The 24,469-nt window shown below is 41.5% G+C and overlaps 1 protein-coding gene across 3 annotated transcripts in view; it reads right to left on the reverse strand.

Moving 5' to 3' along the window:
- The window catches only part of DCLK1 (doublecortin like kinase 1), a 328,932-nt gene extending 304,814 nt beyond the window's left edge, over nucleotides 1–24,118 (reverse strand). For all 3 annotated transcript variants that reach the window (XM_059902575.1, XM_059902574.1, XM_059902576.1), the window contains exons 1-3: nucleotides 23,810–24,118; nucleotides 18,678–19,072; nucleotides 2,540–2,886 (exon numbers count right to left, since the gene is read on the reverse strand). In XM_059902575.1, coding sequence (XP_059758558.1) covers nucleotides 2,540–2,886; nucleotides 18,678–19,053 — 723 coding nt within the window. In that variant the 5' untranslated portion in view covers nucleotides 19,054–19,072; nucleotides 23,810–24,118. The remainder of the gene's footprint in view (nucleotides 1–2,539; nucleotides 2,887–18,677; nucleotides 19,073–23,809) is intronic.
- Nucleotides 24,119–24,469: the final 351 nt, after the last annotated feature.

Here is a 24,469-nt window from a genome sequence, read left to right on the forward strand (position 1 = left end):
GCACCCAGTGAAATAGTGGTGATCATTTCATCCATGTTTTTCTTATGAGTACAGTGAGACTCAGTTAAGTGATTTGCTAAAAATGTAAAAAACCTGTGGCTGAGTCAAGATTTGAATCCTGGTCTTTTGACATGAAACCTCAGATGCTTTTCCATTACTCCGCATTATTTACATGTAGACCACAGCAAAAATGAAACCAAGAAGGACACTGCAGGGCCTTTTGGGGACAGACCCCTGTGTCCCCTGCCTCTTGTTTTTAGAAAAGCTTTAGCCTTCTAGGCCTTCTGCAAGTTCCAAAGGGAATTTAATCAGAGAAGTGAGAAAACGCAGAAACAAAGGAAGACAACCAAGCAAGACAAAATAACAACAAAATAACAATAATTTAGCCAGAAAACAATGTCACGGACCTTTAGTCCCTCCTCAAGGGCTATAGATAATGACCTGAGCCATATCCTTGAGTTGTTTTGCAGATACTAAAACCTCCACCAGGTTGAAGAAGTTAACTGCATGCTGACCACCAGCACACAGACCCCAGACCAGTTGGAACCAGAAGGTTGTTGATGTTAGTTCCCAAAATACCACCCTGTTACCTCACCACCAACCAATTAGAGGGATGTACATGAGCTGATCATGCACCCGGAGACCTTCTCCCTCACCTTGCCTTTAAAAACATTTCCCTAAAAGCCATGGGGGAGTTCAGATCTTTTGAGCATGAGCTGCCCGTTCTCCTTGCTTGGCCCTGCAATAAGTGCTACACCTTCCTTCACCACAACCTAACGTCAGTAGATTGGCTTTGCTTCACATCAGGCGATTGGACCTAAATTTGGTTCGCTAACAAAAACAGCCATTATAAAATATAGACACTAGATAAATTCCTGAAAAGACGAAAACCATTGACAGCATCATAATATCTGTTCTAAGAATTCATTCTTGGAATAAACAAATTATCAGTTGATGGCAATTTAGCTTACGTAATTAAAGCCGATTTTTTTATTCAGTGTGTAGCAATTTGGAACCCCAAAATTCTGAAGCAAGGTGGGAGGAGGAACATTTATCAATGCATATTCTTTGTTGTAAATTTTACTTTTTATGAGAACACTTAAAATCCCATCTTGAGAAAAATCACAAAAATGCAGAACTACAAGATGGTTGAGTAGTTCATTACAAAGGGAACCACTGAAGGGCTTAAGTGTTTAAATGTGAACCTTGCCATCTTATTACTGCTATAAGTCACAAGGCAGCCGTGGACTTTTTCATCACTGATATATTGGTGACATTCAGGCTACACCCTCTTAGATATAGAAGACTGGAAATTTCCTCACTAAGAATACTTATCCACATGACACTGAGGGGAAGTTTTACGAGACAAGCAGAAGGTAGGTGAATATAAACGAACTGGCAGATCTTCTTTTTTCTCCTAATGAATTTTATAATTTAGAGCATTTGAATGGATCCCTAGGGGAGGAATTCATCCCTATTTTTTTCATTACTAACACACTCTAGTATTTGCATCTATTTCTAATTCATAAAGTTTGCATGTGTTAGCCTTCAAGAACTTGGCTGAGTCTTCTATTTAATAAGATCAATCTTTTAATTTATGAATCTAGTTTTGATTTTTAATATGTACTCTATATACAAATCATTCAAATTATCCCTCAAAATAATTTCTAAAAAGCAAGTGGACAACAGATCCATGTTAAAAACTAAATTTCAAGCAAAGATAGTGTACTAAAAACTATAATCTGAAACAAAAAGGCACTGGTAAACTCTGAATGACCAGCAAATTTCTCTGTCCATATATCAGTGTTCTTTTATTCAGCTCACCATCAGGGTTCTGTCAAATCTTTGCAAAAGTCCACACAAGACTTCCTTTAAGTTCATCTGAGCAATGCACATTAAAATGTCCACTCACCCAAACTGACTGATGTACATTCCACAGCAAAGGAAAACCTTTTCATTGTAATTCTGAAATTATGTTTTCGATATAAGATGTATAATATTCTAGAAATATGCCTCTTAAAAGCCACCCAGATGGAAATATTTCATTCCTTGGATATGTACTTAAAAATCTATAAAATGTAAATAAACCTCACTAGTGAACATTACTGAGACATAAAACTATGAAATATTATTTAGGTCAAAGAAAGGACTCAGATTTTTCTCTACTGGTCAGAGTCTACCTCTATACCTCGGTCCTGCTCAAGGTGATAAGACATTACTATATAAACAAATTGAAAACAGATGGCTGAAAAAAGCACCATTATGTTAAGCAATTAATGACTGGAAAAGTAGAAATCTCTGAGTAATCATTTAAGCTTCATAGGTCTATATTTGTACTTGATTTCAGTGGTTAATCCTGTGCTAACTCTATCCTTGAACTGGTTTGAGGGCAACAGCTATGTATGCATTGACTAAATGACCCAAGTCCCTCAACATCAGTAAAATATGTGTTTCAGGTCCCCACCATATGCCGCACAAATCCCCCAACTCCCTGGTTCTTGCCCGTAAAGTCAAGCTCACAGCACGATACCTCCCTTACCTGCTTCCCATCCAGGGTGTAGAGGCGCTTCACCACTCCCGAGTCCAGCTTGATGGCATCAGTGATGTCAGTGAGAACCTGTTCAAAGGAGTGAGCCGTCTTCTTGTTCAGCAGAATCCTGACAGCTTTCCGCGGCTTCACTCCACTTCTGATGATGGTGACCAGCTTGGGCCGAATGAAATCCTTATTCTCCCGCACCTCCGAAGGGCTCCCTTTGGCGGTGGCCAGCGAGGACACCGCCCGCGAAGCAGAGGTGGTCTTGACGTTCACAGACCAGTTGGGGTTCACGTTCTTGGTGTACTCCAGCTTCTTGAAGGGCTCTATTGAGCCACACACATAACTCTCTCCTAAGGAGGAGAGAAGCATATTTAAATTTACACTCAGGTAAATTCAATTCCTTTTTCCTACTCTCTGAATTTTCCTTTTCTACTTAGAAGCAAGCGCTACTTGTGACTTTTTAAACAATGGGGGTATGATTAATAATTAATGAAAAAGAATTTTGCCTTCTTTTTTAAAAAATTTCTATTGGAGTACAGTTGATTTCCAGACTTTTGACTTCTAATCTGGTTCTGTCAGCAACAGATTGGTATCCTGGGGGGGAAAAAAAAATCATCATTCGTCCCTTTCCTCATCTTCAGTTTGGTGATAGAAATCCCAATATTGAATAGCCCTCAGAGAGATATGAAATTGAATTCAAAATAGAAACTATTTGGGGGGATTTAGTCATATCTATATTTGCAGAAAACTTCAAAATCGGAGGCACCTACATTTGCCACCTGAGATAATTTAAAAACTGAAAATGGATCAGAAAACAGCTTCTAAAAATAGCTGTGTAATTCATTTTTGATGGGAGTGTTTGCTTAACATTTTGTAAAGTCAAGTAAAATTCCAAAAATAAGCAGAATAACTCCTTTCCTTTTCTTCCGTCTTCACAGGGCCAAGCACAGTGATCCACACACACGTCATACTTGTTTATAGATAAAAAGTTTTGAGAGTCGCCAACTTACAAACTTCATAAACTGACTTTAAAATAAATATAATTATATAAGATGAAAAAGAGCTGAGGATCTAATGTACAGCATGGTGACTACAGTTGATAACACTGTATATTTGATATATATTTCAACATAGTATAATTGAAATTCGCTAAGAGAATAGAACTTGAATGTTCTCACTAAAGAAGAAAAGGAAAAAAAAGAAAAATATTTGAGTTGACGAATGTGTCAACTAGATAGGAGGAACCCTTCATATATATATGTAGAATCGTCATAAGGTACACTTTATATATCTTACAATTTTATTTGTCAATTATAATCCAATAAAGCTGAAAAAAAAGAAAATATACAAAATTAAATTTTTTATTAAAAATGATTCCTTAACAGAGAATCATTTAATGAAGATACACAAACTATTTTTTTTTGCAGGGTCTTCTACTGCCTTGTTCTCTGATATATGCCCAGCACACAGGACAGACCAGTGCCTGGCACCTCGGGGTACCCAATGTTTGTCGAATGAATAAAAGAATTACGGATACTCAGACTATTAAATAGATATGGATCACATAAAAAAGAACGTAACACATGTACCATTAGTCATTATAAAATTATTAATCCTGCATACACATTTCATAAACTTAGGTCAAAGCATTCTGAAATTAAAGATCTCATAATGGCTTTTTTTCTGTGTTAGTAAGTCTTTGTAACTGGGAATAGGTAAAAATGCTAAAAAGCCTTCATAATTGCAGGTAAAGTAACCTAGGATTAATCCTACACAGCCCATTTACTTTTATCTAAATCCTTGTCCTATTTTAAAATTAATAGTGCAAATATCTAAGGCCATGGAATAGGTATTCACATAAAAATAACTGAACCAGGGTTTCAAAAATAGAAAAGCAAAATTATACATGTTATCAAACATTTACTTTGCCCATGTTTTTAAAACATATTCCAATGTGTGTTTTTGCATTATGTCTCACTAGAAGTGGTACAAATAGTAAGACTAGGGGATGTTTACCAGTTTAGTAAACCCCCTTTCTAGTCACTTAGCGGTTACTACTGGTCCCAACTATGCTTTTCTCAAGATCTATGTGCATATCAACAACACATCCATGGGGGCTGCAACAAGAGCGGTGTTTCGGAAGGCTTGGTGGAGAGACAGTGTGAATGTCACGGTGGGAAGGGAACTGGAACTCTGGGCTCAAGACCTGGCCTCTCAGCGTGTGACTTGGGCACGTCCCCTACTCTTCTCAGTGGTAGTTTATTCACCCGTCAGATGAAGGCTATGCCAGTGGCCACTTTCACCTCACCAGTTTTTTGTGACCATCAAATTAGATAGAAAAGGTCAAAGTGATCTCAAATGCAAAACTGCTACACAAGTGAAAATCACCAGAGGATGCATTGCCCTAATTGTGCAGTAAACAGGTATTACACTGTAAAGTGTTCACTGTTTCTATGGTTACCAGTAGACCACAGATCCACTCAACTTGGGATCCATCACAATGTGAGGATGCCCCAAGCTCCCCGCAACAAGATACACAGGCCTTAGCTGACAAAACCAGTCTTTGTCAGAATTCTGTGATCATTGGAGATATGCCAGTGTCTGATTATTTGGAAGTTTATATACTAAGATAATAACTTAAATCAAAATAAAAACACGGAGTGGTTTACACTTCAAAAAGGAAAATTTTTAACTTTATGAATAAAACATAATTTTAAAAGGGAGGAATTTTCAAGTATTCACATAACAGTATGGAATGGGTTTGTTGAAAGAGAAAATAAACACTTTTTTTTTTTTACATCTTCTTAGACAAAGCACACTGAAAATTTCTGAAAGCATGACAACTTTGAGAAGATAATGCGGGCTTGGTTCAAGCAACAGCAGTGAGAGGAAACTTGTGTTTTATCAGTGCTTTCACTTTGAAACTTCTCTGCCTCATTTATCGAATTCAAAGACTGGAAAAAATCTTGGGGAAGGGTGTGAGACTCCCAACAAAGATGATACTGTGTTAAGAGGAAAGTGACGCTAAAGTGAGAGAAAGGAGTGGCCACCAAATCCAAGATCACACACCATCCAGTGCTGTCATTTAGAATCTATTACATTATTCAGGAATTCAGGAAAAGCCAAGATGGGTTTCCATATGTTAATAAGCTTCTATTAAGTTGTACAAATATATTTACATTAAATCTACTTGACCCTCATTTTGACTACTTTTATTTTAATCATAATTCCAAACTTCTTCCCATCACAAGAGATGCAGCCTCTGTCAAAATGCAGTTAAAGTTGATTGTGTTTTCTGATCTTGTAAAAATTAGCTTTTTGATTAATGTGTTAATATCACTGATAATTGTAAATTAACAAATGTAATTGTTCTGAATGGGAAAAATACATGGCCTTGATTTGGTCAAATGGCTCTGGACAGCCAGGGTTTAATCTCTTCCTTAACTGGGCAGAGAATTAAGAGATAGGTTATATTCTTGATTAGAGAATCATCAATAGGTTTTGTTCAAGACCTGACATGAGGTATGTGTGTTAAAGGCCATTCAAAAATAGCAAGATATTGGGGTGTATGTATCTTTTCGAATTATGGTTTTCCCCGAATATATGCCCAGGAGTGGGATGCATACACCCCAATGTTCACTGCAGCACTAATTAGAATTGCCAAGACATGGAAGCAACCTAAATGTCCAACAACAGAGGAATGGATAAAGAAGATGTGGTATATTTACATAATGGAATATTACTCAGCCATAAAGAAGAATGATAATGTCATTTGTAGCAACATGGATGGGCCTAGAGATTATCATAGCAAGTAAGCCAGACAAAGACAAATATGATATCACATATGTGGAATCTGAAAAAAAAATTATACACATGAACTTATATACAAAACAGAAATAAACCCACAGACATAAAAAACAAGCCTATGGTTACCAAAGGGGATAGGGGTTGGGAGGGATAAATTAGGAGTTTGAGATTAACATATAAGCACTGCTATATATAAAATAGATAACCAACAAGGACCTACTGTATAGCACAGAGAACTATACTCAATATTCTGTAATAGCCTATAAGGGAAAAGAATCTGAAAAAGAATAGATATATATGTATGTATAACTGAATCACTTTGCTGTACACCTGAAACTAACACAAAATTGTAAATCAACTATATTTCAATTTAAAAAAATAAATTAATTTAATTAAATTAAATAGCAAGGTAAAGTAAAACTTCTCGTTACCATAACATGCTTCCTCTACACACTAAGCCATCCCAGAGTTTCTCGGTATAATTTCTACTACCACAGTGAAATAAAAGTTAATTTATCTAAATCAAAGTATATTTGAGCAAAATAGCCCAAAATGTGCTTTGAAACTTTTGGATTATTTACTATAGGTGAAATTAGACAAGGATGGCAAAATGGCAAAGATCATAGATGGTTTAAAGGAAATGGCATAAAAATCTATTTGGAGGTGGAGCTGGAAATCACTAAACATAATGACTTACTCATTGGTTATCATACTGTCAGTTTTGTTCTAGTTTATTAGAGCCAAAAATTTTTATGTTAAGATTGACCCTTAATTTGAAATGTAATACTCTAGGTACCTAAGACACCCCAACAAATAGCAGGAACTGCAGAAGCAGCATCTGTCTGAATTGCTGTGGCATTTACAAAAGCCAAAAAACTAATACTTGCTGTGAAGCAAAGAGAGAAAGAAAACAACAGTTAAAACAAAACAAAAACAAGCAAACAAACAAAAAAGAAGGTAAGAAAATGAAGCATGAAATTATGTCTGGATCCAATCAATACCTCCCAAAATATCAGAATATAGTTAACTTTTCCCTGAAAGGCTTAAGTATTTGGGGGACTTTGGAAAACAGAATAATTTCTGTGTAAGCATATTAGATTATTTTAGAGGTACCGAAGAGTCCTTGTTTTTTTTCCAAAATATCACATGCATTTTTAAGTTATTAGATTTTCTGTTATTCTTTAAAGTATGGAAATAAATTTTCTCTAACAAAGTTTATTAGTAAAAAATCTGCAAAGTTAATGTTACTTGGCCACAGGCTCCCATCAAGAAATTAAAGAATTTGCACATAAAAGAAATTCTCTTAGTCACTCTGGACAACTTCCAGTAAAATGGTACCAGCTCCCTGGGTGACCAGGCCTGTGGAGTCAGCTAGGAAGGTATTCCTCCACGAGATCTCATATTAGGAGATACTAGAAGTCTGCCCGTTTTTCCTCATTGCTAGAGGTTTTTCATTGGCTAAGGGTTGAGACATGTAAATTCCAACTGTGACATCACTTGACCTCGGTCTGAAAATGACCTAATCTCCATTCTTCACATTATTAAAGCTGCTTGCCCACCACCTATAAGATTCCTTTAAGTTTCAAATGTGGCATATTCAAAAGTGTCTTAAGTGAGGGCTTTGTGTAATATATCTCATTTTTCCAGAGTAAAGACTTTCTTATTGAAAACTCTGGAAATTAAAATTCACTATTGTGAGTTACAGTAAAAGCTGGGAAAGATTCAAATATATATTTAAATCTCTGAAGCTGAACTGAGTTAAATTACATGAAAGATATTATTTATGGAATAAAATGTCATAAACTGCCTTCTGGATAGTATATTTTATGAGCCTATCTCAGTATACACAGCAACATTTCATAATCTACCTGGAAGGTGCTGGTTTAAGAAGACGATTTTGATAGTGGTATCAAAGGCAAGAAAAAAAGATTCCCAAAGGCACTTATGGATCATTCTTCCATGGAAGTCTTTCATTATATAATAGTACATAAAAATAAGCTTACTGAAAATAAAATGTGAATGTGTATTTCAGGTCTATGGAAAATGTCAACTTCTCAAATTTAAAGCAACAGAAAAATAACATAAAGAAAAAATTGAGGGATCCAATTTTTTTTTTTTAATTTAAAACTGATATAATTGAAAACTAGAGAAACTAAAATAAGAAGGGGAAAACAAACTGACGACCTATAATACAACAATATAATATTATATTATAATATAATATTATAATTATTATTAATATAATGTGCAAAGCCTACTATAATTTACAAAAATACAAGGGACTAAAATATGTGACAAAGGATAAAAACAAAATAAAATAGAAATAGAAAATGCCACTAGGGTTACTATACATTGCTATCAACCTTTTTGGAAAGCAACATGGCAAACTGTATTTGGAGCCAGGAAAATGTTTATTCTCATTGCTAAAAATGTTTCCTAAGTAAATAACAGAGCAACAAATAACAACATTGCAACAAGTACAAACATAATTAGCCATGAAATCTAAAAATTTTAAGCAACCTCCTAAATTCTCAGTAACGGGTATAACACCTGAAAAGAATCCTAATCCTAATCCTAATCCTTTGACCGTGTCTTCAAAGAACTTAGAAAGCAAGATGTGTTTATGAAAAGATTCCACCACAGGATAAGTGATAATTGGTAAATAAGTGGTCCCAGCAATCCTAATTCAGAAGAGAAAAAAAAAAGTCATTTCCCACTTCCCACTGCATGATCAATGAAGAAAAAATGGAATTCATGCTGGCCCTGGAAGTGAGGGTCAGATTTTCATTAGCAGAAAAGAGGACAGCATTTCAGATAAAAATAAAATACTAATATACTCTACTGAACAGTACAGTAAAGGGATACTCTGATTGATATTAATATGTCTTTCTCAAAAAATAAAAATGGTTCCAGGGACAAACAAGTTAAGAGTAAGACTGCAGTAGGCAACAAGGTCAAAGTGTTTATGCATGATCAGACCCAGGTTTTAGAAAGACCAAACTGGCTGTAGTGTGAAGACAGGGCTGAAGGTAGGACATGGGGAGGCAGAGGTCAAGAAGCTACTTAGAAAGCTATTCTAACAGACCAGGAACTAAAGTTCACACCTCCGCATTAGGAACAGAGAGAAACGGTTGCTCTGAGGAGTACTTAACAGAATCAACTCACTAGATTGAAGAATTGGCAATTGATTGGATGCAGTGCTCATGGCAATAGAGTCAATGACAACACTGAAGTGATGGCATTGAAACCTATTTTGGCCAACTTCCCACATACCACAATAGAACAAATGAGAAGGGAAACATGTTTGGATTAGATGGTAAGGAAGAAAATGAATATGGTTGTGCACATAATGAATTTGAAGTTCCTAGGAGCCAAGCAGTTGGAGATTTTCCAGCAAGCAGTTAGAAAATATGGGTCTGGGGTATGGGCAGGAGATGCATGGGCTAGCTGCAGCTATGCGAATGGAAGAAAATGCTCAGAGAGACCCGACCCAGCTGGACAGGATGAAATCCAGGGCAACAGCAGGACTGAGAGAGTGCCCAGAGATGGAAGTGCCACTGAAGGGAACTGAGAGAAATCAGGTACCTGGAGCCATGGAAACCAAGGGGTGGTGAGTACATGGCTGGGAAAGACCCAGACATCACCATCCGAGGCTCCAGGAACAGCAGCAAAGGTAAGGTTTCCTAAGAAATCACTGGCCTGGCCATTAGGAAGCCACATGCGGCCTCGTAACAGCCACTTCAGTTGGATAACGATGTCAGACTGCTTTCGTTTGTTCATTTATCCATTCATTCTGTCTTTCCTCTTTCTTCCAGTGATATCTATTGAGTCCTTGCTACTACCATGACAGACAGTGAGGACTTCAATGGCTCCTGACTTCCAGAGACACTGAGATAAAATAAGCAAGTATATTACAGTGTAATGATGCTAATCAAGGGGCTGATGTATGATTGGAAGTTGAGGAAGTAGAGACAGCAAATGCAGGTATTTCTCACGGTAGAAGAGCTCTGGGTTGAGAGGTAAGCAAGACAAAGGCGAGAACTGTTTAGATTGTGGGAGACTTGTTCAGTAGGTTGAAGGGACGAGACTGCAGCTGCTATTGGCAGAACAGGTTAACTTAATGTTTGCCATCAGTAGATCTTGTTGTAACCCATGCCATGCTACCTGTAATCCTCACCGCGATACTGTGAGCTAAGAACGAACAGACCTCTTCTCCCAGAGCACGCTGACCCACGCGGAGCTAGGCGGCTTGCTCGGCGCCACCCAGCCAGGAGAGGTGGAAGCAGCATTCAGCTGCGGCTGGTCGGCCTGCGGAGCCAGGACTGCAGCATGACGCCATCGCGCCCCCTCAGGAGAACGCCCATCGTACCCTCCTCCCAGAGACAAGGAGGCCCAGAGGTGGGGAAACCCAAGGAAAGAGAGCAGCTGAGCCCAGTATCAACGGGTAACGGGAGACCAGCCAGAACACGAGGAAGGGGCAGGAGCAGGACCACTGAGAGAAACACGATAAAGACTGAGGGCTGTGTCCTCTATGTTAGCGGAGAGCCGCTGTGAAGCAAAAGTGCGGTATGCCACGCTTTGTCGGCGGCCTGGTTTCTGTGCAGGAAAACTGGTTTGAAGCCCACTGCACAGGACAGGTGTCCTAAAGGACCTCATCTAAGAGAGGCTGTAATGGGAATGGGAAGCAGGGGCAAATACAGGTTCTATAAAAGGAAAAGAGAAAACAAGCTGAAAAAGGAAAACTAAGATACATAGTTTCAGCTTAGGAGACTATTACAACAGTACAGGGAGGAGATGACAAGGGTCAAGGGGCAGGAATATGAAGAGTCATTATTTAATTTTTTTAAACGTTTCTGCATCTTTCAAAATTTTCTATAATGCTCACTGTATAAAAACGTGCCACTCCTTCAGCTAAAAAAAAATGGATAAAGATGATGTGGTACATATACACAATGGAATATACATACTCAGCCATAAAAAAGAATGAAATAATGCCATCTGCAGCAACATGGATGGACCTAGAGATGATCATACTAAGTGAAGTCAGACAGAGAAAGACAAATATCATATGATATCTCTTATACGTAGAATCTAAAAAAATGACACAAAGGAACTTATTTGCAAAACAGAAATAGACTCACAGACATAGAAAATAAACTTATGGTTACCAAAAGGGATAGTGGGAGGTGGGGGGGAAGAGATAAAATCAGGAGTTTGGAATTAACATATACACACTAGTATATATTAAATAGATATAACTAACAAGGACCTGCTGTATAGCACGGGGAACTATATTCAATTTCTTATAGTAACCTATAATGGAAAAGAATCTGAAAAAGAATAGATATATATGTATGTATAACTGAATCACTTTGCTGTGCCTGAAAGTAACACAACACTGTAAATTAATATACTTCCATTAATAAATGGTTAATAAAAAAAAGTAATACTTTTAAAACAGTATTGAGGACTTGAAAACTATAATAATGGTGGTGAAAAGGAGCAAACAAACTGAAGAAATGTCTTAAGCAGAATCAACAGTAAGTTGTGACAGCTTGGATTTGCGGGATGAAGAGAAGGAGAAGCCAACAGTGATGCTGAATTAGATGGTGACACCATTTAACAAGATCCAGAAGATAAGAAGAGGATTAAATTCAGGATAACCTAGGAGAATGGGTTCACATCTATACACGTTGAGATGAAATGACTCAGGATTAGAGTATAGGGTGAATATATCCAGGTGGCTGGAGCGCTGAAGAAGGGTCTGATCTGGGACTAATTGGCCTTAAAAGAGTGGTTAAAATAATGGAGTTGATGATGTCACAGCAGATGATCCAAAGACAGGAAAGTGAAGGGACCTGTGTATAAAGGTGAGGCAAGTAACGAGGAAAACAGAAAATCACCCTTTGAACACCTTCCTAATCACTGGTACAGGCAAAATCCAGCAAGAAATGCCAAAATTCATGGGTGAAAGTTATTTACACAGCCGCAAAGTTCCTCCTCAAAATATTTATTAATTACACAGGGGGAAAGAGTAACTTTAGAGTGAAGACAACTGGCAGACACCTCCTTGGTTAAATGGGTCATAGTTAACCTCACAAGCAACAACACGTGGCAACAGCACATACACCTGAAATGATGCCCTGAGAAGGATGCAACCTCGCTTCTGTGGGATCCTTGCCACAAATGCGTAACTTCAACCTAATCACCAGGTTAAACCAAGTTGAGGGACATGCTACAAAATAACTGACCAGCACTCTTCCAACTGTCAAGTCATTAAAGACAAAGAGAGACTCAAGAACTGTCACAGCTTGGAGGAGATGAAGGAGACAGGATAGCTAAATGCAATGTGTGATTCTGGAACAGAAAAAAGGCCACTGGTGGAGAAACTGGTGAAAGCAAAATAAAGCCCATAGTTTAGTTGCTAGTATTGTTCTCAAGTTAGTTTTTACTTTTAATAATTAATACCATGGCTGTGTAAGTCATTCCCTCATGGGAATCTGTGTCAAGAGTATATGGGGGCTTCCCTGGTGGCGCAGTGGTTGAGAATCTGCTTACCAATGCAGGGGACATGGGTTTGAGCCCTGGTCTGGGAAGATCCCACATGCTGCGGAGCAACTAGGCCCATGAGCCACAATCACTGAGCCTGCGTGTCTGGAGCCTGTGCTCCGCAACAAGAGAGGCCGCGATAATGAGAGGCCCGCGCACCGTGATGAAGAGTGGCCCCCACTTGCCGCAACTAGAGAAAGCCCTCGCACAGAAACGAAGACCCAACACAGCCAAAAATAAATAAATAAACCCAAAGTTTAAAAAACAAAAAAAACAAAAAAAACGAATTAAAAAAGAGTATATGGGAACTTTCTATCTTTGTGACACTTCTATTAAGTACAAATTAATTTCAAAATAAAAACTTTTAAAAATGAGGCAGGTAGCCTGGAAAAAAACAGAACTGAATCCTTTCCTCAAATATTATACTAATATGACTTTCATTAGAATATTTTTTAATAAAAACATAAAAACACTAGAAGAAAATAAGAGCAACAATTTTATAATCTCAGAGTACAGAGGACCCAAGGGGCATGAAAATCAAGCCATAAATGAAAAGACTGATTCATTTGATTATATAATTTTGTTAAATCTGGCAAAAAAAAAAAAACCCACAATAAACAAAATCACTAAGGACAATGTGGAAAAAAATACTTGCAATTAGTATCACAAAGGGCTAATATATTTAAAAGAAAAAAAAAAAATCCTAGAAGTCAACCAAAAAAAGACCCCAACCTGGTAGAAAAATGGTCAAAAGCTATGAAAAGACAATACATATGGGAACATGAAAATTAAAACTGTAAGAGGATACATGTTTTTCTTTCCTTAACAGATTGGCAAATGACAAAACATCTGGTAAAACATTGTCTTGTAGAAAAATAGCCACTCTCATATATTACTAATGGGGAGTACAAACTGGTACCACTTCTATGAAGGGAAATTTTGCAATGGCTCTTAAAAATTTAATGCTTGTACCTATCTATCCAGCAATATTACTTCTAGGAATTGATCCTATGCATATTCTCCTACATGAGTGGAAAACTTAACATCCAAGGATATTCCCTGCAAAACTGTTTCTAATAACAAAGGATTGGACACAACCTAAAGGCCCATCAATAAAAGACTGGTTAAATAAAAAATGGTACATTTGTAAAAAGGGTTACTCTGAAGTCAGGAAAAAGATCACAGTGGTTCTAGACTTGTGTTATGCTATATTGTTAAGTGCACAAAGCAAGGTGCCAAACTGTGAGCACAGTATGTTAACTTACAGGCAACTGATATGTATCTTCTTAACGAGCACTGGTATCTCTGAGGAGATGGATACTCAAAAAACTACTAGTAGACTGTTGGCCACAGGGGAATTTTAGAGAGGCATGTTTTATAGCTTTTCAAAACTTAATTTAAAAAAAAAACAACTCAATGCAGCAGGGAGAGGCACAGAGTAAGCTAGTGAATTAGAGAAAAAAACTAGATGACACCACGTCAAGGGAAAGGAAAATTGCCAAGAGAGCTGGGGGCCCTGGAAATCATGGTTGGAGAGAGATTCCCTGACCGTGGGGTGAAGTCTGGGTTTATTCCTGAGAGGTTAATTCTGATGGGGACTTGGGAAAAGCCCTTATGCTGGGGCTCGGGAGTCAGGCAGTGTCCATGGTGGGGCAGGGGTGGGCCGGGGGGGGTCACAGCATGCGTGCGAGCCGAGGAAGAGAGGGACTTGTCTCTAATACATGCAGAGCTCATGTACCAATTAACTTACTTATATCCGGAAGATAGCATCCTTGCATCGTTTTTATCCTAATGCTTAAAGGGAACGCTCTGGCCCTTTCAGACCTACATTCACACAAGATGTTAAAAAATGTTACTGAGACAGTAAAAAGATCAATGGACGCCAGGGGTTAGGGGCAGGGTGGGATGAAGAGGCAGAACACAGGGGATTTTCAGGGCAGTGAAACTATTCTGTGTGATACCACAGTCACGGATACATGTCATTATAACTCCGTCCAAACCCACAGAAGGTACAACACCAAGAGTGAGCCCCTGTGTAAACTACGGACTTGGGGTGACAAGTGACGTGTCGGTGCAGGCTCACTGACTGTAACAAGCATACCCCTCTGGTGATAGTGGGAGAGGGTGTCCACGTGTGGGAGCAGGGGGATATGGGAAACCTCTGCATTTTCTGCTCAATTTTTCTGCCAACCTAAAACTGCACTAAAAAGAAAAGTCTGTTTAAAAGTGTGGGGAAGGGGAATGCCTATTCCTCCACACACATCACTAACACCTGAGCAACCCATAGAGAAAAACCAATCAATCAGTTGCTGCTTGGGATGTATATTACAGCTTTCTCCTAAGGGTTCAAAGGTTTTAAATGTTACTCCTTCATTTACCCTCACAACATCTGCACAGCTACAGTGGAATACAAATGGTGTAAAACTGGGTAAAAAGAGGCAATATTGGGAAAATGAGGCCATGTCTCAAGGTGAATCGCTTGCAGAAATAGGCCTGCAATTCAACTTTCCTTATTGAGCATCACGGGTTTTTTTAAACATATAAAGGCCATTTTGAAAGCAAACAATTAAGAGTGTCATCCATGGTCTACTCTGAAGTGCATGCGTGAACGTGTGTGTGTATGTAAACATACATGCACAGATAGACACACAATCAAGCATATACCCACTCACACACACACACACACGCCCCACTCATACAGTTATACTCTAGGCCAAGAGCTAGCTTTATCAACATTTTTAAGCCAAATTTAGGCATAATAATAATACAACAGTGAAAGTGACCATCAGACCGTTATAAATAAAGAAACTCACATACGTCATTGTCAGAATTTCTAGTCTGAGATAAGTGAGAATGAACAAACTCACAAAAAACCATTACAAGTCAGATATACTTGTCACAGCACTCACTAAAAGGATTTAACTTAAAACGCAAACATTATCATATTGGAAGGGGAAATGAGAAGCTAATAGCATGCACTGACGTTTACATAAAATTAGTATGTAAAGTGGGAGCTATGAACCTAGTGATGAATATGAAGCAACGGTTTGCATTTTATCAGACTAAGCAAAAAACATAATTGACAAAGAGGCAAATCTAAATGAATTTCCAGCTATTTCAACACTAAGTGCAGCTGCAGGCTAATTGTCAGTGTTATAAATGAAAAAAAAAAAAAATCTGTTTAAACTGAAAAAATTTTTTAAATGCAGCCAATAAGTGAACTTACCTACTTTACTGAAGTTACCATTTATTTAATCAGAAAAAGGTATTTTTTTCCAAAAAGGAATTTTTTAACATCAGAATATTCAATCTGCAGTTAACTTCTTATTGATCAAGGAGAAAGGTGTTTGGAGGCAAATGAAAATAGTAAAAGTGTTTCTGGGAGCAGTATCTGTCATTCCTGGAATTAAGTCAAGGTTAAAAACATTTGTTTTCAAGAAGAAGCTAATACAATAAGATTTCATTTAAAAGCCACTAAGAATATATATATATATATATATATATATATACACACATCTTAATCACTTTGCTGTACACCAGAAATTAACACAATACTGTAAATCAACTATACTTCAATTTTAAAAAGCCACTAAGAATACCCCACTCAGTATCTTCTTAGTGGCAGTTATGAGCTCAAGTGCTGGTACCAGCCCTCCTGGGTTCAGATCCTAACTCTACTACTTCTTGCTGTGCGACTCTGGCAGATCACTTGACCACACTGTGCCTCACTTTTCTCATCTTACTATGAGGATGATAACAGCACCTACCTCCCAGGATCACTGTGAGAATGGAAAATGTTCATACGTGCAAGACACATGCTCAATACCTGTGAGCTATCATTATCATCATCACTCAGGACAGTAGCCTCTCAGGGCAGGTGTTCTTTTGTGCTAAAAAAACCGACAAAGAAGATGGTGGCGAGCATGCCATGATTTTGCTGGTCCCTGGATATAAAGTACTGTCATTTCCCACCTCTCACACCTTCTCCTTGGTGGATGGGAATCATGGGAATATCTCTGCCACTTCTGAGTGAAATCAATCCTGGGTGAGAAACTGACTGAAGTAACCCTTCCCCCTCACAGATGTTGCACAAGTGACTCTAGACCAGAGAATGCCAAGCCCAGGATGTCTCAGAAGGTGCTTTGAGATCTTGGCATATTTTCTCTACAAGACCATCAGCCCTCAAAGGGATGGCTTGGTGACTGCGCATACACCTGACTTTGTACTTGATCTTTATCCAGATCCTTTGGAATATCTCACCAAATTATTTATCCTGTATTTTCCAAGGCCATGAAAAGACAAGGCACAAAAATCAAAGCTGATACACAAAGATTTTATGTTCATTCTTCCCCTTTAATTTACTGGAAGTTCCAGCATCTGAGAAGGAAAAAGGCCAAGTCTACAGGCATCTTGGCAGGGTGATGAGTCATCGAAAAGAGATGTGAATTCCCACAAAATAAACATAACCAAACCCAGCTCCTCCACACCCTCTCAAGTGCAGTCATGCTGTGACTGGACTGGCATCCCTGCCAAGGGGTCAAGGGAAGAGAAATGGGAGAAAGACAGAGAAGCCCTCAGCCCTGAATCACATACAAACTCTGATTCCAAAGGAAGACCAGAGTGCTTGCCTGTTTGCAGCCAGGGCATGGCATTCGTCCAGGATACAGAGAGACTACAGGGCCTGGGCAAATACATCTGGAGTAAAGATGAACTCGGGGTGAAATCAAGCTCTCCCCACGTTCCCAACTTCATTTCCCGTGTTGCTTTGCACTAATATTTCCCCAGGACCTTGAGACCTCAACTTAGAAAAATCGACTCTCCAAAGAGGATCGGCTACCCTCATTTACATCTCAGCATGAATTTAATCCCAGTTATTTTTCTCCCAAGTTATTTCACTTCATTTATGATTTCTAAGGTGATTAGAGACCTCATGCCCTGTTCAAACAGAGCCAGTCCTGAGACACGTATATTCCAGAGGAGGCAACCTACTCTGCTTGCACAAGACACCAGGCCTCATCCGTGGACCCAAATAGTCCTATTTCCACATGAAATGTCTAAAATAGGTAATCACTGTTAACCTACGTTAAACTTAACAAAAATAAACTGAGCAGATTAACTCCTCAAATACCACAGAAAGACAATAATCCTTTTAAACTTAAAATTAGTCAAACCTTAAAATAATTTTAAAATTTAAATGTATCATATTGGAAAGAATAGCCAGCAAATCTAATTTTTGGTCCAGCATCAACACTATCTTACCATGTAACCACAGACATATGTCACTTGAATTTGGGGGCCTCAGTCTCCAGTGATAAAAATTAATAGGTTTGATACCTATCTAAGATTCCTTAAAACTCAAAAATTTCATGATCCATTAGTTATTTGCAGTTCAAGTACTTTCAGACATGGGGTAGCAAAAGTTCAATTTGCAGCTAGAAATAAATTAGAACTATGTAATTAAAGATATAAAAATGGACTTTTAAAATTAACATAGCATGGATGTGAGAAAAAATAGAGAGGATGCTGTAGAATTAAGATACTTTTTCCCTCAGCCCATTCCTATAAGCTACCTGATTGAATACCATTAGGTTTGTTGGGTTTTTTTCTTTTTACACTACTGTACAGACAAGTGAACTCTCCACCATGTGGAATAGAAAGGATCACAGCCACACGGCTGAATGCTGTCTCTTAGAGATCAAGCAGAAGACGGTGAGAATAATATGGACCTGAGGGAACCGAGGCCATATGCCCTAGGGCCACTTGGGAGGTATCTCCCAGCTCTCACCTTCCAGCAGCTGGTCCAGGCTGGAAATCTTCTTGAGCCCATCAATGGTGTAGATTGTTCTCACCCCCTGGGGCAAATTCACGTTATCCGACAGAGTTCGGGTCAAATCAGCCAGCAGGGCCTCAAAAGATCGGAACCGGTCTGGGGAGATGGCATACACAATCCCTTTGAAGTATCGATCTCCGTTTCGATAGAAACGAACTTTCTTGGCCTTCTTCTCAGAGCTGAGGGTCTGCAGCGTGCGGGTTCGGTAGAAGCTGCAGTGGGCGCTGTGCGTGGGGCTGGGCAGCCCGTTCACCCGCGACCCTCGGCTGTATCTCTGCGCCTTATCCCTTTCATCGAAGTGCTCCAGCTCCATGTCTCTGCCGAAGGACATGACGGAGTTAAAGTTGAACCTGGGAGGCACAGAAACACAAACAGCCACACAATGATGTTATTTTAGCACCCTGATTTGAAAGGCTCAGCTTGAGAGCAGCTGATGGAGCTATTGCTATAATCGATGATATGTTTAATATGAATTCTCAAGTTGGGAGAGAAAAGACAAAGAAATAGAAGAGGCAGACCCAGTGGAAACAGCTTATTAATCAACCCCAGTTTTGTTAGAATACGGCTGTATGCATTGACCGCCTAGCACGTCAGGCTTTGAACAGCTATTATTTCCAACAGACACAACAAACCTTTCAAAGTATTATTAACCCGATTTACAGATGAAGAAACTGAGGCACAGAAAAATTTCTCCTAAATTTCTCCAAGTAATACAGTTGAGAAATGCCTGAATCAAGAACTCTGCCCCAGGTTTGCCTGACTTCAAGGGTAGGTAGGAAATGAGCTTTCATTTCACTACAGGGCTAAAGATACAAGATACAGTAGTGGTGGTGGACCAGGAATCAAAAGAGGGCAGGTAGCATTTAAGAGTCAGACTGTAAACATTTTACCTAGTGTTTGTACTCTCCATGGCTAGACCAAGAGCAAAAAATCTATAGATTCTACCAACTTAAAAGAGATTTTCCAACATATTCACATATTCAATTGAAATTTACTTAAAAAGTGGACTCACCATAACTCATTTACTTATATTTAATGCTTCAGATAAGGTGGATTAAAAAAAAGAAGAAGAAGAAAAAGGAAGGCGGGGGAGGGAGGAGAAAGGGAAGGAGGCAGGGGCAGAAAAGAAGGAGAAGGAAAAGGAGAAGCAGCACAGCAACAAGGAGAACAAGAAGGGATGGAAGTTACTTCTTTGGGGCACTTGGCCTTTCCTTCCACTAAGGCTCTCTCTGTCTTTGTGGTTGAGGAAATCGAGATTTGAAGATGTTGACCGAGACTTGACCCCATAGGAGCTGCGTAACCTTGAGAAATCTACTTGTTAAACAACTTTAAGCCTCGATTTCCTGAATCACAGGTGGAAAAGATAACAGTACCTACCTCATAGTTAACATCAGCTATTAAATAAGTTAAAACACATACAGCACTTAGGGTAATGTGTATCCTGTGATAAGTATTAATATTTTTATTAATAAAATCTGCCTTTCTGTTCCTGACTTTGTCACAAAAAGAACTAGTAAGAAGAGAATCTCCCCCTCCGGTAAGGGAGGCTCCAGGTGAGCTTCACTCCCCCACCCCCCGCCCCCGCCACGGAGTTCCATCTCATGACCTTCTGAAAGGTACACCTGTGCCCCTACGGTCCCCATTTGACTTTCCATGGAGGCCTGTCATCGGCAGCTGCCCGTGGGATCCATTCATCCTTGCTCAGGGGTTAGCTGATAAGGGCTCGTGCTGTTGCCCCTCACAGGGGATCCGTGTTTTAAACAGGGCAATCTAGAAAGTGGGAAAACCTCAACATTCAAAGGAAAGAAGTTTTAATGACAAAGTTTCAGGCATACTGAAATAGAGTTTAAGGGCAATGGAAAACTGGGGGCAAGAACCTTACAAGTGCTCCCCAAATCCCACCACACAGACGATGTCACCTTTCCGAAGGTCAGTCCAAACCAACCCAAAGTACTGCCAAGCCTCCCTGACCTTTCCTTCACCCTCAGTAAACTGACCTCTGATCCATTCAGAACGGCTACAAATTCATGCTCAAAAGCTTCATGCACTGCTAGAGATTGTGCACTCCTGAAATGAGTGGAGTGGAAAAAGCTCACATTTATCGAATGTCTATGACGTGCCTGACACTATTACGTGGCGATCAATTGCTGTGTAATATGCTAAAACCTCCTGCCAGTCCAACGAGGGAGGGGATATTACTGTGACTAAGGATGAGTACAGGATGCATCCAGGGTCCCAAAGACAGAACTGAGGGCCTTGGGACTTGAACCCAGATTCACTCCAACTGCCTCTGAAGCTGGCACTCCCTCCTTTCAGACCTGTGCACTCTGTCCCAGAGGCCTAAAGCCCCTGGCATTGGCCCATCATCACATGTAAAGCAGGGCGTTTAAAGCCCTCACTCCTCACTCGCTCTGTGACCTCAGGCCGGCCACTTAACTGCCAAGGACGTCCTCGTGTGCACAGAGACCAGGCAGCGTGGTCACCAGGCCACCAACGTTTTCACCTGCTCGTGATTCTACTGCTGACCCTTACGGGGGGAGGGAGCAGTGGCCTGGGGTTCAATCTGGAGTGGTTATTAGTTCTGTGTATTTTTTTCCTCCAAATAGGAAAACTGCCTCATGCCACTCAATAACTTAACTTTTAACAGTCTAAATTTGCATTTTCCAGAAAAAATATACCATATAGAGGTAGGTATGAACTGGGTGCATTGATTTTGAAGTTAGATAACTTCAGAACAATTATTAGTTGATATCCAATCTTTCAGACAGCTACTAATATAGCCAATATTTTGCCCATGATATCATAACTGCTCCTACTCTTTTTAATTATTCGTTTTTAAAAGGAGTTCTTTTGTCTTCCAAAAGGGACGTGTGTGTTGGGGGGATGAGGCTGCCAGTACTCAAAAACCCATGCCACCTCACTAGACTCTGCAAACTTCGTAAAGCATAAAGGTCAGATTGGCTGTTGAAGGTTCTGTTTTATTTTTTAAAGGCAGTGATCATTCTTCCAACCCTAGGCATTTCCTCCCAAATCCAAATAAACCAAAAGAAAACATGCACGACATGCAGAAAGGATGGCACAATTGTGTCACCAGAGTGCCAATCTAATTCCAAGGGGCTCTTGTTGATTCGCAATCTGCAAAGGTCAAATAATTTAGCAATTGTTGGAATTCCCTTGAGGGAACAGGCTTCTAGAACCAAGAATTCCACACCAAATGGAAAAAAAAAAAAAAAAAATCAATTTAAAACAGAGAAAAGTTGATTTTATTTGTATATTTCTCCAAACTGGATCATGTGTTCAACCACAGCAGGGCCCACATCTTTTACTTCCCTTCACTGAGTCTGCCCCAGAGTAGGCAACGATGTTGGTGACAAAGAAAAACCACACTCCAAGTGAAACCATTCTCAAGGCTACAGCTACCACTAAATGAATGTCAAAAACCACACCAGACATCCTCGTGTTCCAGATATTATGTGCGGCTTCAAAATAGGTATTCTTTCCCTTGCTTGGCTGGCTCAGCAATTCCATTGGCTTAGTCATATATTCGAATCAAGAGCCCCTGAAGAAGATTCACTGGGCTTCCACAGGTCCCCACTTTCTGCAAGGAAGCTGGCTAAAGGGCACAGCCACGCGTTCACAGACCATAGATGGCTAAGGGCCTGGACACCCATGTGTCCCGGGACCGAGAAGGTAACCGCACCACCTAAGCCACAGAGCTCACAGAGGCTTGGGTAGGGAAGACCCGGCCTGGGTCTTATGAGAGATTTTCCTATAAACACTGCCAGGCCAAGAAATCAGCTTCTTCGACTGCTCTCTATGGGATTTCTCACCATTCTGAAGAAACTGTGTGTTCATCCTTCTCTAGATGACCACACGAGTTCCTGTTTTGGAGATTACACACACCCCAACAAATAATTTGGCATAAACGCTACCACATCTAAATAGATGCTAGATCTGGAGGTCCCAAGGCACATTTTGCCAGTGGGATTAGGATGTAGGTGGAAGGACAGGCACGCACGAAGAGGCACACACACCTTCAGTGTGCATGCACCACGCTGGACACAGATATCACAGGATGTGGGCATACCTTTTACACTGTTCCTACATATAACCTGTCTTAAAATCCTTCTGACCCGCATTCATGTGACATTTCATACTTAAAAGGCTGTCCTACTTTCCCGGCGAAAAGAGATATATTTAGGAACATTCATAAAACGTATTCATGGAACACCCTGCCGTGTGGCCGCTGAACGCGTGTGCACCAGAATCTGGACACACATTCACAGAGGCGGGGAGAGCAAGCCGGCCTGAATGAAACCTTTCAACCGCTCCATCTCCCGCAAGCATCTCCTGGCCCAATGCAGCAGGGATTCCGAGCAGACCCGGTTTTCAGCAGCGGCCTCTTTTGTGGGGGGCCGTGCGGGGCTGTGCGTGCGTTTCCCGCTAGGAGGGAAATGCCATTTCCTCTCCGCAGGCTTTTAGCACTGCAGGTACTAATTTGTACACGGGGCAGCCCCGCTGTCCCCGAGGGAACTCGAGGCCCCGCAAACGTGCTTGCAGCACCCACACTGCAGTTACCCCCCGCGCACGCATCGCCCCGTCCTCAAGCACACACCACCCTCCCGGGCCCACGGGGAAGCACGCACACAATAAGAGGCCCGGCCCGACCACTCCTTCTGCGCGCACGCTTGGTCCTCGCTCCGCGGCCAGTTCTGACAATGATAAACACCTGGCCCAGCTCCTCCGCCCTAGCTCTCCATCTCCACTAACAAGGCGGCCGAAAGATGGGGGCCCCGCTCGCCCGACTCCCCGTTTTCAGCCCGGTGGCACCAGACAAAAGACGCAGGTGCCAGCAGCCCCAGGGCCGCCTGCACACACTGCCCCGGGCCGCGGCCGGGCAGCTCCTTTCGAGGAACGGCGGGAAGGGCGGCGGCGGCGGCGGCCGAGGGGGCGCCGGCCTGCCCTCCGCGCCCGAGCTCCCCCGGACCCCACGGTTGCGGGAGGAGGGGGCGCTGCCGGGCCCCCGGAGGGGCCCCCCGGCCGGCCCGCCCCTCGGCTCCCTTCCCCGGCGAAGGCAAACCACGCACCGGTCCGCGGAGAGACGCCGCCGGGGGTCTTTGTGGCCGCGCTGGGGGCCGCCTCCTGGTGCTGTCTTCGCGGGGCTGGGCGCGGCCTGGCCGCGGGGCTGCGGGGCGGCGGCGGCGGGGCCGGGGCTGGGCGGCGGCCGCTGCTGGACCGCGGGCGTCTGGGCTGCAGCCGCTAGCGGAGGGACGCGCCTCGGCCGCTCCTCATCGAAATGCGGCGCTTCGCACAGCCTCACTCCTGCCTCTCTCCGGAGGAGGGCGGCGGCGGCGGCGGCGGCGCGCTCCCTGATCTAGCGGCGCACTCGCTCCCCCGCCCCCTCCTCCTCCTCCGCGTGCGCGCTCGGCGCCCCCGCCCCTCTGCGCAGAGCGCGCCCACCACGGCTGCGCCTCGGGCCTTCTCCTCCCCTCGCCCTCTCCCGCCGCCGCGACCTCAGTGCATCTGGCTGGAGCAAACCCCCTAACCTCCCCAGGCCCCGGGAGTGGTTGTCTGGAGATTGGGGCCGGTCGGTGGTGGACCTGGGGACAGGCGGAGAGAACGTGGACCGGGTCTGAACCAGGAAACGTGCAAGGCGGAGACGTGAGGTGTGGCCGAGCCGTGAGACCCCCTCCCTCAGGGGAGGCAAGGGAAACAGTTCCTCCCCCTCCACCGTACACACACTTCGA

The sequence above is a fragment of the Balaenoptera ricei genome, chromosome 18 (assembly GCF_028023285.1).
Source record: "Balaenoptera ricei isolate mBalRic1 chromosome 18, mBalRic1.hap2, whole genome shotgun sequence".
NCBI lineage: Eukaryota > Metazoa > Chordata > Mammalia > Artiodactyla > Balaenopteridae > Balaenoptera > Balaenoptera ricei.